At 43.3% G+C, this 16,211-nt stretch overlaps 1 protein-coding gene across 3 annotated transcripts; it reads left to right on the plus strand.

The window, feature by feature from the left end:
* The first annotated feature begins 880 nt into the window (after positions 1-880).
* On the plus strand, positions 881-11,513 carry ZNF775 (zinc finger protein 775). 3 transcript variants are annotated; one of them, XM_031939382.1, is made up of 4 exons: positions 900-1,027; positions 2,311-2,464; positions 7,435-7,549; positions 9,078-11,513. In XM_031939382.1, exons 2-4 carry the CDS (start codon positions 2,432-2,434, stop codon positions 10,772-10,774), a joined length of 1,845 nt encoding a protein of 614 aa, XP_031795242.1. In that variant the 5' UTR covers positions 900-1,027; positions 2,311-2,431; the 3' UTR covers positions 10,775-11,513. The 3 variants fall into 3 exon arrangements, with proteins under 3 accessions (XP_023360745.1, XP_031795242.1, XP_023360744.1); XM_023504976.2 differs by having other exon boundaries at positions 901-1,027; positions 9,075-11,513; XM_023504977.2 differs by lacking the exon at positions 2,311-2,464 and having other exon boundaries at positions 881-1,027; positions 9,075-11,513.
* The last annotated feature ends 4,698 nt before the right edge of the window (positions 11,514-16,211 follow it).

The raw sequence follows: 16,211 nt of genomic DNA on the forward strand, positions 1-16,211 counted from the left end.
AATTTGTAGATGTCCACTTTTTTTTTTTTTTTTACTGTTCTTAGACTTTCTAAGTTACAGAAGTCTTGTGAACCGTTATCTATGGAGAGAGTACTACTTTGGTGAAATTGCTGACCACTAATCTAGGAGCGCAAAATTTTTTTTGGGGGGGGGGGGTGCGATAGGGATGGAGGGGTATGAGTTTAGGAACTTAGATAATGTAGATATCGTTTGTTTTCAGACAGATTTGGTCCCCGACATTCATAAGAAGCATCCGTACTCTATGTCTGTGCAACACTTTGGAATATTGTCATAAAAGATACCTCATTTGATCCTTAGAGTGTTATTTATCTTCATCTATCGAGACAATTATTTAGGAGAGTCGACAAGACATCTCCCTAACACTGACACCTACTATGTGCTCGGCACACTGCTCAGAGTTAGGGATACAAAAAGAGGCAAAAGAAAAGCTCCTACTATGAAGGCACTTAAGCCCCTAATGAGGAAGACCACATACAACCAGATATCTCAGTCTTGGAGGGCTTGCGACTCCTAAAAGCCCTCCAACTACTGCTCTCCGGAGGGACCTTCCCAGAGGTAAGCCTGGGTAAAGGGGCGGGAGGGGAGCAATCCATCCCCATCCCAAGCTTTGGAAACAACCGAAGGGCTCCCGACAACCTTGACTAAGCCCTCCCCATCCATAGCCTGGATGCAGCCAAAGTTCCCAATGGGAAAGTTGGTCGGGGGATAAGGGTGGGGGCGAGGGGGGCGCTCTCCCAGCTGGCTCTGGGTGGAGCCGACTCTCTCGAAGCCAGCCAATAAGCTGGCGGGGGTGGGCCGTGGCCCAGCCTGCCGCTCTGTCATAGGTCAGGCCCCCGGGCCGGGGTGGGCAGCCCCGGGAGGCAGCCAATCCCGGCTCCTGCAGCGCGGGGAGGAGCCTGCTTCTCTCGGGGGCTTCATTCCACGGCTGCAGCTTCTCCCCTCGAACGAGCCTCGGCGGCCTCGCCCTCCCTCCCCCGCCGGCGCTGGCCTGACCGGTTGGGATCAGGTAACAGCACTGCCCGCCCCCCGACCCGCCCGGTCACTTCGTGTGCACGTGACCGCGGGGGCCTCCCCAGGGACTCGCTGTGGGGCGTGCACGCGCGCGTGGACCGATCTGCGTGTGTCTGGTGCTCGTGCGTGCTTGTGTGAGCCTTCGGGGCCGCGGGAGCCGTGGCCCTGTTTGTTTTCGCGCGTCTGCCCCTCGGCGTGGAATGGTGTCAAGTGCCCAGAGCCCCGACGTGGAGTTCCCGGGCTCCCAGCAGTCGGGGCTGGCGGCGTCCAGGAGGAGCGCTCGAGTCCGGCCCGGCCAGCGGCGGCTTTAGCGTGACCTTGACGCGCCCCTCCCCCTCCCCGGGCCTCAGTTTCCTGAGCTGTAAAGTGAGACGGTGGGAGCCGGCCTTCAGCTAGGCCACTTCCGACCCTGGTCCCACCACCCTGTGGGTGTATGGGGGCTGTGTTGATGTCTGTGAGCGTGTGTTCCGTGTGTGTGTGTGAGTGACACGAGATTCTGACGGGGCCAGAGTTTCCCCAGAGTGAGCGCCCCGAGGCAGCCGTGGGGGTGGCGGTGGGGGTGGGAGGGACAGGTCAGAGCTCCGGGGCTAAGCGCTTGCGCATGAGAGCGCACACACACACACACACACACACACTCGTGCACACGCACACACACGCACGCAGGCAGCCCGCGGTCACCAACAACAAAGATAAGGGTGATGGGGTGGCACCTAGTCACCGTGATGCCAGCCCAGGTCCCCATTCCTCAATGGCCAAATGCACATCTTCTCCTTCCCCCATGAGGGGGGTGGGCCGAAGGGGCGGGGCAGAAGTAGCCTTTAATCCCTCTCGCATCTTCTCAGTTCTTAGCCCTTGCACTTGGGGAATTTAGGATCCAGTTGGGTATTTAAGACCCAAAGATGTGGTTCACTTAGTGGTTTTTCCTATGGGCCCATTCTTATGCTTTCCCCCCCAGTAAGTGCTGAAAGGCAAGGCGAGGAATCAAGATCCTCCCCTGGAGGAGGTGAGACGAGCTAGATCTTGTGGAAAGATGTCTTCAGTTTTAGATTGACTGAGAAAGGGGAGCGTGCTGGATGCAGGGAAGATCTGGAGGGAGGAGTACAGGTGTGTCGGGAGGCATGGAGGAACTAGAGAAAAGTTCACCTTCTGTGGTAGTTTCCTCAGGGAAGGATGGCGGAACAAAAATGTGGGTGTGGGGTCTGAAAATAGGAGGGGTCTTTTTTGTGGGGAATAACAGCTTTTTTTTTTTTTTTTTTTTTTTTTTTTTTTTTTTTTAAGTTTGAGGGTACCGTTGGAGAGTAAAAGCTGACATTAAATCTAATATCCCATCCTATCTGTTGGCTTGGTTGGTGGCCTGCACCTTGGCAGGACAGAAAGAAGGGGTCGGCTCTAAGGAAGGATGTGGTCCAATCAGAGAAACAAGCTCAGAAAGGTGGGTGTGACTGAGTCAAGACTTCCTGCCTCATCCATTTCATTTCCTTGTACCTTTGGGGCCTGTAATGACCAGTCTAGGAGATGTAGCCTTTCTTTGCCCCACTCCCAACCCCATGCCCTCGTGCCACGCTCCAGCAGCCCTCACTGCTCTAGCGTGTGCCTGGCCCTTGCCATCTCTTCTGAAAATAAAGCCCCTTTGTTTCCTCTTCATCTCCCAGACCTCTCCTTGGTGTACAGTGCCTGCCACAGTCCCTTTGTGATCTTTCCAGGCGTTTCCATGGCAGCTGCCTTGGAGCTGGCCCCTGGGCTGAGGCCGCCTCCCAAAGGGGGAAAGGGGCGGGAGCAATGGAATGGGGTGGGAGGTTGGGACTGTAGTCTGAGGAGCTGGGTTTGGCTTGGGTGCTGGGATAGTATGCCTAGGGAGATCATGAATAATGCTCTGTGGGCCTGGCCCTCTAAAAAGATTCTATGAATGGTGGGGAAGGATGTGGGAGTAGAGGAGGTTTAAGCTGGGGTGGAGTGTGGGGCTAATGCTAAAAAGAGATTCAGATGCCCGGTGGGTGATTACTATGAACTATCTCACTTTCTTGATTTGAGGACATTTTATCTGGAAAACCAGAGTTCTGGTAGCCTCATTCCGTGATTTTTGGCCTGATCCAGCCTACTGGGTTGCATTTAGCTTCAGCTGTTAACAGGTTCAGGACAGTCACTGGGGGTTAGTCATCTGTGTTGGGAGCATTTGGGATTCTTTCCTTTTGTTACCTATCTCCAGGAGAGTATAAGATATTGATGGAGATCAGGATAGTGGTAGTGGTAGGCCTGATGGAGGATGCTGTTAGATGTGCAGGGAAAAGGTAGAAGAACAAGAGAATGGGAACCACCAAACTATCAGGGACGAAGTATATGAATAGTTAAGGCTGGTTCAGGGAGCAAGGTCTTGATTTTGACCATTCCTCAGATTTCCTGTTTTCAACAAGGCTCACACACAAATCTTCCTTTTCTCCACTTCTGTAGATATGGTATTTAGAATTCCTAATAACTCCCCATCCCTTTTTATTCTTCCTACTGTTACCTCTACCTTGAGTATGGTATTCCTTTATCCTTTTCTCTTTTGCTTCCTAGTTCTACTATTTATATCAGAACAAAATTAGTTCTCTGAAAGATCAGTTCCTATGGGTAAGGATTCTGTCCATGGGGCCAGACATCAAATTTCACAAATGTCTTCATGGGTTAAGAGTAGGTCTTGAAAACATGTAGCATTTCTTTGAATATTCAACTTAGGCATCTGTTATCTAGGAATGCAAACTCTTCTTGGGCCTTTTTGTTTCTTTACACACTGTAACCTCCTTCCTTCTCTGTTTTTGTCTGTTTCTGTCTCTGCCTCTGTGTGTGTGTCTCTTCCAATAATTCAACCTTCTGATGAATAAAGTAGAGCTTCCTTTGGGTTGTCTGAAACTTTGAAGACTTTGAAGATTTGGGAGGTTTAGTGAATGAGTTAATCTTTCTTTATATCCCTATCTTAATATTCATAGGATCTTAGAAATGAAAAGAAGCATTTTATTTTGTTTTTATTCTGAACTTAAGCATCAAATAAAATGAACATTTTCATATTTAAAATAGAAAAGAAAAAGAGTCTAGTTTCTAAAACAGAATTTCCATTCCATATATCTTTTTCTCTCCCCTTTTAAGTAAATAATAATTTAGCTTGTAACTTTCAAAGCTACCCTTGCCTGTATTTCCTTCTGACCTTCCTGTGTATGTGTGTGTGTGTGTGTGTATTTTAAAAACTTGCTTCAATGACCTTTTTAATCTTTTTTGAACCTTAGTGCTAGTTGTCCTCCTTTCCTCCCTCAATTAAAATTTTCCAAAATTGTAGAATTTTCCATATTGTAGAAAGATAGAGAAGGAAAAAGGAAGGAAGAGAAATATTAACTTTTATAAAAAATATGTAGTCAAAACAAATTCCCAATTGCATGTATCTGAAAATGTATGTCTCATTCTGTACTTTGATTCCATAATCTCTTTGTCAGGAAGTAGATTTCATTCTTCTTTATCTGGCCTCCGAAATTGTGGTTGGTCATTCCATTCAGAGTTCTTAAGTCAAAAGTTGTTTTTGTTTGACAGTAATATTTTTTTAAAGTTGTTGTTCTAATTCTGCTTACTTTACTCAGTATGAATTTATATAAATTTTCCAAGGTTTCTATGAAACTGTCTCTTTCATTTCTAAAAATGCAGGAATACTCCATTACATTCATACATAATATCTTCAGCCATTCTCCAACTGATGTACACATCTTTTATTTTCTAATTCTTTGCTCTAACAAAAAGAGCTGATATATGTATGGATCCTTTTCCCCTCTTTATACCTAGCATATAGGCCAAATAGTGCTATCTCTTCAAAGGGCATAAACCATTTAGGACCTTTTCAGGAATAGCTTCATTCTTGCAGAATGAAAGATTTAAAGCAACTTCTGTGTGGGAAAATGAAGAAATGCATATAGTTCTCAATATTTTTACAAAAACTATAGCCATGTATTAATGCACAAAAAAGTTATAAGTTAATAAGAATTATTATTAATAAGAAAAATTAAAGATGCTAAACATATCATTTACAGATAACAAAATTAAAATGGTGATTAATGCAGGGAACACAAACAATTTATACAAACCTAAGTAAAGACATACATAATATACATACATAACATCCTAAATAATGAATAGGTTAAGGAAAAAATAAAAATAACTTTATGAAAGAGAATGATAATGATGTGATATCTTGCACCATAATTTCTGGGATTTGGCTAAAGCAACATAGAAGATAAAATAAATTTCTAAAAATATATATATATGCAAAATAGAAAAACAGAAAACTCATGAACTGCAAAATTTTAAATTCAACAAACTCAAAATAAGTATGAAAGAGAGAAATTTGAAAATTAAAGTAGAAATAGAAACATAGGAAAACCAAACCAAACCAAAAAAAAAAAAAAAACCTCCTGAAACTATAAAATTGATATATAGTAAACAATAATTCTTTAAAAAGACTAACAAAAATGATAAAACTTTAGCTAACCCGATTAGAAGAAAGAAAATGAAATCAACATTATAAAAATATGAACAAGATGAAGTCACAACAAGCAGAAGAAATAAAATTATCAGTATTTTTATCCAGACAAACTGAAAAATTTAAAAGAGGAATTAACACCAAAAGGTTCAAAACACCCCAATTAACAAAATATCAGATTGAGATCTTAATTCTACTTCAGAAAAGAAAATTGAAGTAGTTCAAAATTAACTTCCAAAGAAAAAGATGCATTTATAGGCAAAATTCCCTCAAACTCTTGAATAATTAATATCCATACTATATTAATTAGTCTCAAAATTTGAGAGAGAAAAAACATTTATCAAACTCATTTTATAAGATAAATGTAGCTCTAATGCATAAACTAGGCAAACTTAAAGTAAAAACTATAGATCAATATTGTTAATGAATACATATTCAAAAGTTTCAGTTAAAATCTGGCAGAAAAGACTACAGCAATAAATCCCCCAAAACATTTACTAAAATCAAATTGGTTTTATTCTCGGGATTCAATAAATCATTCAACATTAGGAAACACAGCAAGACATCCAAAATAATATGATTAGATCAGTAGATGCAAGTGAAAAGGGAAAAAGAAAACTTTAACAAAGAACAACACTCATTTATACTAAAAAAAAAAAAAAAAAAAAAAAAAAAAAAAAATGCAAAGCATAGCCACATAGCACCTATTCCTATTTCCTATCTTATCCTTATCAAAAACTACAATCTGTATGGAACTGAAAATTTCTGGCTTTCATAGTAAATAAAAAGAGTAAAGCAAGAATGCCCCTTTCTCTACTGTTATTTGACATAGTTTTAGATGTGCTTAAAAGAGCAGAGATAAAAAGATAACTCAAGGCAAAAAGACAAGCAAAGAGGAGACCACAATAATCCTATTTGCTGGTGACATTGTTTACTCAAGAAGTCATAATTAGCCAAGAAATTAATTGAAATAATTGTTGACTTTAGAAAAGCAGCAGAAGCTCTGATGTTTTTATTGATACCTTTTGTTTTTATATCATATTTATTTCAAAATATATCATTCCTCATCTCCCCTACAAATTGAGCAAAGATTAGAAAAGGAAAAGAAAAACATGTTCAGCAAAACTAACCAGTGCATTGCTGTGTCTAATACTGTATGTCAGTACTAGTTCAGTTATTTGAAACCATTTTATTTTGTCCTCCTGAAATCTTCTCCTTAGGATAAATGTCCTCATTTTCTTCATTTGATCTTCGAAGCCATTTGCCATCTTGACTGTCCTTCCCTGGACATTCTTTACTACCAATTTCTTAAAATATGGCACTCTGAACTGCATATGGTATTCTAAAATTTGTATGAACTAGGACAAAATACAGTAGAACTTTCACTTGTTCTGGATAACCTACTTCTATTGGTATAGCCAAGGGCTATACCTTTGGGCTCTCCTTTGGGCTGCTTTGTCACACTATTGATTCTTACTGAGTCACTGAGAAGACCCCAGGTTTTTTCAAATATGTCACAACTTCCCAATTTGTACTTCTGAATTCGTTCTGAACCAAAGCATAAAACTTTACATTTGTCTTGGTTAAATTTCATTTTATTAGATTTAGCCTGACTTTCTAGCTTAACTTTATGAAAATTTCTTTGGATCCTAAGTTTTTTCCAATTTATTAACTGTTCTTCCTGACTTTGAGTCATTTGTAAATTTGGTAGTCATGTATGATTGTCTTGTTGTTCATGAGTTCTATGATATTTACAAAGATAATGAACTGTTATTAAACTTTGATCAAGAGGAATACAGGGGTTTGAAAACCTCTTGGAAAGGATCAAATGATAAATTATGTACATCTTAGATGTTATTATGTTGGTAAGTTTTAAAATCCATCATTTCTTTCCTGTCTCATAGGCCATCCAATTTTCCCAGTCCTCTGACCTATATGTTAAAGGACAGGGGTCAGAATTTGTGGTAATGACTCAAGAAGCATCTACAGACAGAGATTTCCCTCTGAGTTCTTGTTCAGGTAAGTAAGGGAATAAGCAAAGACTAGGACCTTGGCACCTTACCCAAATTCATTTCTCTCATTGTCTCTCTTAGTCCTCTGTTTCTTAACTCTACATTCACCTCTCAGCCTCTTTCAGCTAGATGCTTGCTATGTTGTCTGGATCTTTCCTTACCCAGAGGGTGGGAGAATGATAGGATTTAAAAAAAAAAACAACTCATTTTAAAACACACTTCTTCCATTTTCTATTATTCTGTTTTAGGTTTTCAGTAGAATCTATGTCCTGTATTTGATATAGGCACCTGGGCAAATTCATCTGGAGAAGTTTGACTCTAGTCATAGCATTGCCATTAACAACCATGAGACGTTGAACAAATCACTTCAACCCCCTGTATCTCAATTTTTGCTTATTTGGAGAACAGGGATAATAAAACTTTATGAGGGGTTACCACAGCAGAATCATAAAATAGATTCCCAGAGTGTCAGAGTTGGAAGAAACCTTCAATAGAACCCTACCCTGAAATAGGAATCCTCTCTCTGTCATTCTGAAAAGTGAACCTCATCTCTGCTGAAGCATAGCCAATGATAGAGAATGTATGACCCACCAATTGCCTCAATTTCCAGTTCTGAGTTGCCAGTTTTATCCCCAAAACAATGATTCCTTAAAAAGGTGTTAAACCAGTTCCCTGAAGGCCTTCACAGTAGGTATATCATTGACAGGTGGAGACAGGGCTGCCAAAAACCTGTCTCCCTACCTACCTAGTTCTCAGCTATGCAGCATTGCATCTATGCAGATGCAAAGGGGTATACACAGAATACAGCTGAAAAACAAGAAAGAATTCAAGAAAGCACCCAGAGGAATGAAGAAGGACGGCCCTTTATGAAATGATACAAAACAAAGGAAATAGCCTCTGGAAAACAATTATACAATAACACCTGTCTGAATCTGGCCTATTTTCCCTGGTGATGACAGGAAGCCAGTATAGGAAATTTGCTGAGAAGTGGTGTTTTGTTTTTGTGGTGGTTGTTAAACTTTTTCCTGGCCCACCAGCATGGGCTGTATTTTTTAAAGGTCTGTGTGTCCTTTCTGGGACCCTCCTTGGCCTGCTCAGACCCATAAAGTGAGCAGTGAGGTAGAACAGGCAAGAGATCCACTCTCCCTCTGCAGGACATGGTTTCAAATGCAGGGCCCAAATTTAACTTTTCTTTCTGTCTTTCTAGGCTTCAGTTTTCTTTCTCCTTTCCCCTTTCTCTCTACTTTTCCTTTCCATGCTCTTCTCCCTTTTGTCCTCTTCTTCATTCCTCCATGCCTCCTCATTCTCATCTTTTTATTTCCATCTTCCTTTCAGTTTTCTCTCTTCTCATTTTCTCCTCCACGTTCATAGTTCTCTCCTTTTTCCCCCTCCCATTCACCAGTCTTTCTCTGCTATCTTTCTTTCTCATTCCTATGCGCTTTTTATTCTTCCCCTCTTTCTACTTCATGCGTTCTGTTTTCTATTCGAGAATCAATTACTGAGAATCATTTCTGTCCATCTCCCCTTTTTAGCAGGTGACAGCAGCATCATGGTGAAGATCAAATGGGAGAAGCAGGAGTGGCTTCCCCAGGCCCTGGAGGCTCCTGCGATTCTGCCAGAGAAGGACAAGGAGAACATCTTCCAGCATGCTCTGGGTCATCCAGTTCGCCAGGCTTTGGGGAAATCTCGAGCCCCAGGAGGGTGGGAGGAGGCCCAAGGCCCTGGCCGAATTCCCAGTGCTCAGTGGTTGGGAGGGTCAGCTGGCCGTGGGTCCACAGCAGCCCCCACACCTCTTGGCCCACAGTTTCCAGTAGGGGAGGGACACTTTACATGTCCAGACTGTGGGAAGAGGTTTAGTTGGTGGTCTTCACTCAATATCCACCAACGTACTCATACAGGAGAGAAGCCTTATCACTGTGGCAAGTGTGGCAAGAGTTTCAGCCAGAAGCCAAACCTAGTTCGGCACCAGAGACACCACACTGGTGAACGTCCCTTCCACTGCTCTGAGTGCGAGAGGCGCTTTAGCCAGAAACAACATCTGCTCAAACACCAGAAGACGCACTCCCGCCCTGCAATTCATTCCTGCCCTGAGTGTGAGCGACGCTTCCGCCACAAAGTTGCCCTGCGTGTCCACCAGAGGACCCATGCCCGTGACCGTCAGCTGGCCCGCGCTGAGCTGCAGAAGCTGCTCAGAGACAAGGTTACCCGGAAGCCCCGCCGGCCTCCCTCAGCATCACGAGAACTGCCAGGGTGTCCCTGGGTGGAAGCTGGTGGAGGGTGGAGGCTGGGATCACCTGCTAAGGCTCGGACCTCTGCTGCTGGGTCCGGGGAGCAGCGCCAGTTCATCTGTAATGAGTGTGGGAAGAGTTTCACGTGGTGGTCATCTCTGAACATTCACCAACGGATCCATACAGGGGAGCAGCCGTATGCTTGCCCAGAGTGTGGGCGGCGCTTTAGCCAGAAGCCCAATCTGACTCGGCACCTCCGTAACCACACGGGCGAACGACCCCACCTGTGCCCTGATTGCGGCAGGGGCTTTCGTCAAAAGCAGCATCTGCTCAAACACCAGCGCACACACCGAGTTGGGGAGAAGGCTTCCCTGTGCCCTGGTTGTGGGGAGAGCTGCCCTAGCCGGGCAGCCCTGCGAGCCCACCAGAGGGCCCATGCTGCTGCCGAGCTGCTCCACGGGGCAGCCCTCCGGGGCCGGATGGTGGTGGCCGTGGCCAGTGTGGAACCAGGGTCAGGCTTAATGCCGGCTTCGGAGTATACCCTGGGCTTCCCTCTGCAGCCACCGCCAGCTTCCCAGGCCCTGCAAGGGAACGAGCTTGTCTTGCTGGACGGAGAGCCACGCTGGGGCCGGGGCCGGGGCCGGGGCCCAGTAGGCATGTCCCAGGCAGCAGGAGGAGCCCCTTCATCTGGCACTGCTGAGCAGCGTCAGTTCATCTGCAACGAGTGTGGCAAGAGCTTCACCTGGTGGTCTGCGCTCACCATCCACCAGCGGATTCACACGGGGGAGCGGCCCTACCCTTGCCCAGATTGTGGGCGTTGCTTCAGCCAAAAGCCCAACTTGACTCGGCACCAGCGGAACCATACAGGCGAGCGGCCTTATCTATGTGCTGATTGTGGCAAGGGCTTCAGCCAGAAGCAGCACTTGCTTAAACACCATCGTGTCCATAGAGCAAGGGGCCAGGTGGTGCTTGCTGCTGCGCACAGCATCAAGGAGGAACCTTAACGGATGGGGCTGAGACTCAGGAAGTCTCTGTACCAGGGGATTGTGTGCATGTGTGTGTAGGGGAGGGGGGGGATGGGCAGGGGTTATAGTTGACCTACTTGCTTGGACAGAAGACCCTTGAGAGCAGTAACTTTCCTGGTTTCTTCCTGACCCTAACTCAAGAGGCAGAGTTTTCTTCAATGCTTAGAAACTCATCCTCTAAACAGCAGGTGGATGAGTCCTGAAATGACCTGGTAACTTGAGTACAGTGGGGTTGGGGTAGGCCAGGTAACATTAACTCCAGTGATTGACTTCTCCCTGTTTTTCTTCCCATCCTTTTTTTTTCAGGGGACACACAGTGACTCTAGATGGAGGTAGCATCCTAGGGAGGAACGTTCACAAATACTTGTAGAAGTTCAAAGGCATGGGAAGCCTAGGATGAAGGCCAAATTGGTTTTAGCCAGGTACTAATGTGGACCATCCTGCTCTTTACTGGCCTAGAGAATGGGTACTCCAAAGAGAAGGAGTCTCCAAAGCTACACTAAGATGCATCATTAATATTGGAAGTCAGAAGTCTTCTAATGATACAGATGGGAAGAGGGATCTGTCCTAGCCTGTCCCACATAGACCTGTTGGAAGGCCTGGTCCAAGAGCAGTGAGGAGGTGCCTGATTGGGGTTTGATACTATAGAGCAGGGGTCCTCAAACTTTTAAAATAGAGGGCCAGTTCACTGTCCCTCAGACTGTTGGAGGCCCGGACAATAGTAAAAACAAAAACTTTGTTTTGTGGGCCTTTAAATAAAGAAACTTCATAGCCCTGGGTGAGGGGGATAAATGTCCTCAGCTGCCACATCTGGCCTGCGGGCCGTAGTTTGAGGACCCCTGCTATAGAGGTTCCAGAAGAATAGCAGTGTCACATATCATTTAGAGAACAAAATGGTACCCGAGGGAGGGTGAAGATAACTTACTTGGTTCTTTATCAAGAATGTTTCAGAACAGAATAATGAAGGATTGAATACTTCAAATGGTCTGAGTGCTCATTTCCTTTTCTCTCCCTTACCTCTACTTGCTAAATCTTCAGGACTCTTGAACTTATTTGTTTTCTTCCAAGAAGCTCCCCAAGAGAATTCTCTTTTTTTTTCTGCATATCATACATATACTCAGTGGGAAGCAATAATCCCTCTTCTTCCTTATTCCTGGCGAAAGGGACCAAAAATCCAGTTTACTCTTAACCATCTCAAGTCAAAGGCTGAAGATGCTGAGATATGCTGGTTGAGATGTTCTTTGATTTAGTGGCTGTCAGGCAGTGAGAGGGCAATCTAGGGGAAAGTAGGTGATTGGGGTTGGGTTTTAGTGGAATTCTTAATGGTCCTAGCTACTATTTGGGATTGGGAGTGGAGTAGAGGTGGAGTTGGCATTAGGTTAATAGAGATTGTTGGTACAACTTGCCCCAAGGGAGGATGCATGATCTTATGTTGTTGTTGTTGTTGTTTTGGGGGAGGGGGGTAGGGAGTTGGCCATAAATGGGTGGGACCTGTGGCTTCATTTTTATACTAAACTCCACAATATGGAACAATTTTCCACTGATATAGATTAGTAACTCATCTATAATGTAGTATCTTGAGGATTTGCCTGAACACCAAGAGATTAAATGACTTGCCCTGTATCCAACAGCCATTATGGACAAAAGCAAGATTTAAACGAATTTCCTAGCTCCAAAGTTTGTCTTCTATCCACTCTACTGTGATGCCCTTTAATTATGTTAATCTTTTACTAGTCATTTTCTCATTTCTCTTTTTTAATCAAGTTTATTGGCAAGTATTCTCACGAGAAAATGTGACCTTCCATATTGACCTCTGGCCCCAAGAATTCCACAATCCCAAACACTTTGGGGTATTGCAGATCTACTTCAGAGAGGATCTAGTTACGTTCTCTTCAGCGATGGGTGCTTGTCAGTTGGGCGGCTGGCACATTATACAGGAATTGGTGAGGGCCACTGGCTGCTGGTCAGTCTGGCATATAGTGATCCCTCAGGGTGAGTTCTCACTGCTCCTGACTGTGGCCAGAGCTATGGTAAGTAGGCGTCACAGAGGACAAAACCAAAGTGTTGGAGTCACTAGGTCCTATTAAGCAGTTTTATTTGCTAAAACCTCACAGGTATCAGTCCAAGATGAGAAAGATTCATTATTGGCATCATAGGGTGTTCCATGTAGGGAGTGAGGCAGTGGAGCAGAACAGATTGAGAAGAATTTTTCCTTGCTGAAATATAGCAAATGTTTTGTCAGTCAGGTACTGACCCATTTCTAATGACAATTTTTTTTTTCTTAAAGGGTGACGTAGATTACAGTGGTCATGATAGCTGGGCATGGTGGTTTTTGATCCATTGGTTACTTTGATCTGCCTGGACAAAGTCAATCTTCTGGTACTTCTGGTTCCATGTCTAAGAACAATTGGGCCTTGTTTAACTTGAAATTCACCTAGTCACAGTATCCTCATAAGGATCAGTCATGTTCCTACACTTCTTGTTTCTATCTCTTGACATGAGCATGTTAACAAGCCGTACAAATGGATTAAGTTTTTCCTTTGGAATACTCTTAAATATTTAGGGCAGGAAGTCTTAGCCTATGGAATAATGTTTATAAATGCCTACATTAAAATAAATTGTAGAAGAAAACAGTTATATTAAAATATAGTTGTGACCAGAAACAAAAACAACACAACAAAAAAAACCCTTCATATACGTAAAGGTTGAGAACCTTTGGGACTAGGGAAAACACATTCCTCTCATTCTCCAGCATCACATCCCTGAACAGAATTCTCTGATCTGGATTAGGGCATTGCTTCTCCTTGAGATTTGGAACCTTACCTTCAGAACTCTCTTCATACCTACTTTTCAGATTCTCAGTAAAACTCCTTCAAGCATGGTTCTCAAGCATGTCTCAGAGGACAGCCATGGAAATGTTCATAGGAAAGTCTTTCATTTTCTCTTCACAAGCTCCCTGTGAGGAAAATACAGTAGTTAGTTCCATTGAGGACCAGAGAAATGGGTTTTCTGGAGTCACAAAATGACCATGTGTGATTGTTAGCAATGGTAGCCTCCTACTTCCTCTAACTGGGAGACAAGGCTGGGATGCTCTTGATTCAGAAAATAATAGAATTGAATGCTAAGCAGCCTGAGGTTTTAGATCCATAAGGGCTGGAAGCTTCATGTAAGGGGCAGGATCTGAGTTGGAATTTGAAGGATGGATAGGTTTTGGACAGAGTAGACTATATAAAGGGATGAGGACATAATGCCCGAGTTATGTTTGGGAAGTCAGTGAATCACAGAATTATAGATGCTTGGAATTGGAAGGAATCTTAGAGGTTATTTATTGCCTTCACATGAATCCCCTTTTTGCTGCTCTTGATTGCTCAGACTTCTAGTTGCAGAGAATTCATGTCTCCCAGGTCTGGTTCTATTTCTTACATGACAACTTTTCAGATAACTGAAGGTTGTGACTGCATTCCCTCTTCAATTGTTTTGGTTCCTTGAACCTGTATATCCCATGGTTTCAAGGACCATTGCCATTCTGGTCACCAAACTCCATAGAGCCCAATTTTTAAAATGTCCTTTTTAAAATGTGCTCGGGATTAAAACACAATTTCTAGCTCCAAATACCATGGGACTAGTGTCTTTCTTATTTTGAATCATATAGATTCATTCAGAAAATACAGGCCAGTCTAACTGACTTTATTTTTTTTGATAGGTTTTGACAGTAGAAAAAGTATCTGCCAAACAAATGAACCAACCAACCAAGTACTAGGTTAAATATATCAAATTGTATGTTTTTATATTTTATATTTGATAAAGAAGTCTGTTCCAGGGGTAGTGAGCAAAGAAGTACTGACTCTTAGCAAAGCAGGCAAGCTTCATGGAGGAGATGAGATTTCAGAGGGTTTTTTTGGTTTATTTTTTTAATCAAAGGTAGTTTTACAGAATAGATGATTTTAAGCTGTTTGTCAAAGGGTCTACTCCACCCCTCCTACCCCACCCCACACCTCCTGCTAATTTTTACAAAACAGGCCCCTGTACTTATCTACTATCTATGAAAACAGAATTAAGATCTCCAGTACTTTAGAAAAAGAAGAGAGATGCTATAAATTGTTGGCTGCTGTGGTGATGGCAGTCACTACGAAAACCAACATTGGGGGATGATACTTTGCAACAGAAGCATCCGTATTCAGTGGGAAGGTCTGGTAAAACACTTGGCATTTATAATGATTTTGACATGGAGCAGAGAGGGGGACCCATTAAGACTTGGCAGGATGGAATTAGGCAAGCTCTTTTAAGAGCGCATCCTTCTTAAATACCGAGTTCACTAAAGATAAAAGTCCTCATGCTGTTTAAGGAGGGAGGATTGGAAAAACAAAATTGTATCAAAAATGTCCCACAGAACTGGGACAGAAAAGAAAGTACTGAATTATATTGCTCAGGAGATTTAGGTTTGGGTTTTGGGATTGGTAGTGAGGGGGACTGGGACTGGGAATGTCCTGGAATGATTTTCTTTCTACCAGTGGCAATTTGGATATCTCAAAGTATCCTCATCTTCCACTTTCTCATATTCTCCTCATCCAAGAATGCTGGTAGGATCACTTCTGCTGAGGAGGTTGGGAGGATGGTAGATACCTCTTCCCTCTGACAGCCAAAGAGAAGCAGCTGTCAAAGGAGCAAATGGCAAAAGTGAGGAGCTGAATAGACTTATGCTCATGTCAGATTGCAGTGGTGTCAAACTCAAATAGAAACACACTGAAAGTGGTGTATTGACTCAGAAAACCACAAATTACCATTACCCATGTTTTATATTTGTATTTATTTTGCTAAATATTTCCAGATTACAGTTAAATCTGGTTCTGAAAGCAGTGTGTTGTTTTGATGTTTGTGACCGACTGAATTCACTTAGACTTGACCCTAGAAGTAAGCTCCATGAGGGCTGGAGTGGGCAATTTGAACTTCCTGTTGCCTCCAGCTCTGAATGTGGTATCCTGCACATAGGAAGTCATAGAGATTTGTTTTCATCACCGACTCCCTCAGACAAAATATAAGAGGTCTTTAGGAATCACAAAATTGATATCCATATCCCCTACTCTGCTAGGATTAATCAGGTGGTGTTTATGTTTATGGATAAAGAGAATGAAGGACAGCTCTTAAAGTATAAAACATAGGACTTAGATTAGATGCTTGCTAAGATTCCAGCTCTGATTCTCTGATCCCTGGCTCTGACTTCTGCTTGCTTTCCACTGACTGTGGTGTTCTCTGGGAGCAGGTTTCTTGGGGAGGTTTCTGGAGGCAGCCCTAGTTTCGGTTCAAAGTAATAATCACCTCAAATGCAGCCAGCTGATAAAATCCAAACGTTTATTTTTCTCCTTCCCAGTCTTATCTCTTTCCTCGGCCCGTTAGCTTTCTTAGAAGACTCTTCCCC

This window comes from Sarcophilus harrisii, chromosome 5, assembly GCF_902635505.1.
Source record: "Sarcophilus harrisii chromosome 5, mSarHar1.11, whole genome shotgun sequence".
Classification (NCBI taxonomy): domain Eukaryota; kingdom Metazoa; phylum Chordata; class Mammalia; order Dasyuromorphia; family Dasyuridae; genus Sarcophilus; species Sarcophilus harrisii.

What these genes read in the sequence shown, in the direction of transcription:
- ZNF775 (XM_023504976.2), top strand. Translation starts at nt 2,432, where the DNA reads ATGTGGTCCAATCAGAGAAACAAGCTCAGAAAG. An exon ending in AGAGAAACAAGCTCAGAAAG is followed by an intron (nt 2,465 to 7,434) that starts GTGGGTGTGACT and finishes CCTGTCTCATAG; the next exon opens with GCCATCCAATTTTCCCAGTC. An exon ending in CCCTCTGAGTTCTTGTTCAG is followed by an intron (nt 7,550 to 9,074) that starts GTAAGTAAGGGA and finishes TCCCCTTTTTAG; the next exon opens with CAGGTGACAGCAGCATCATG.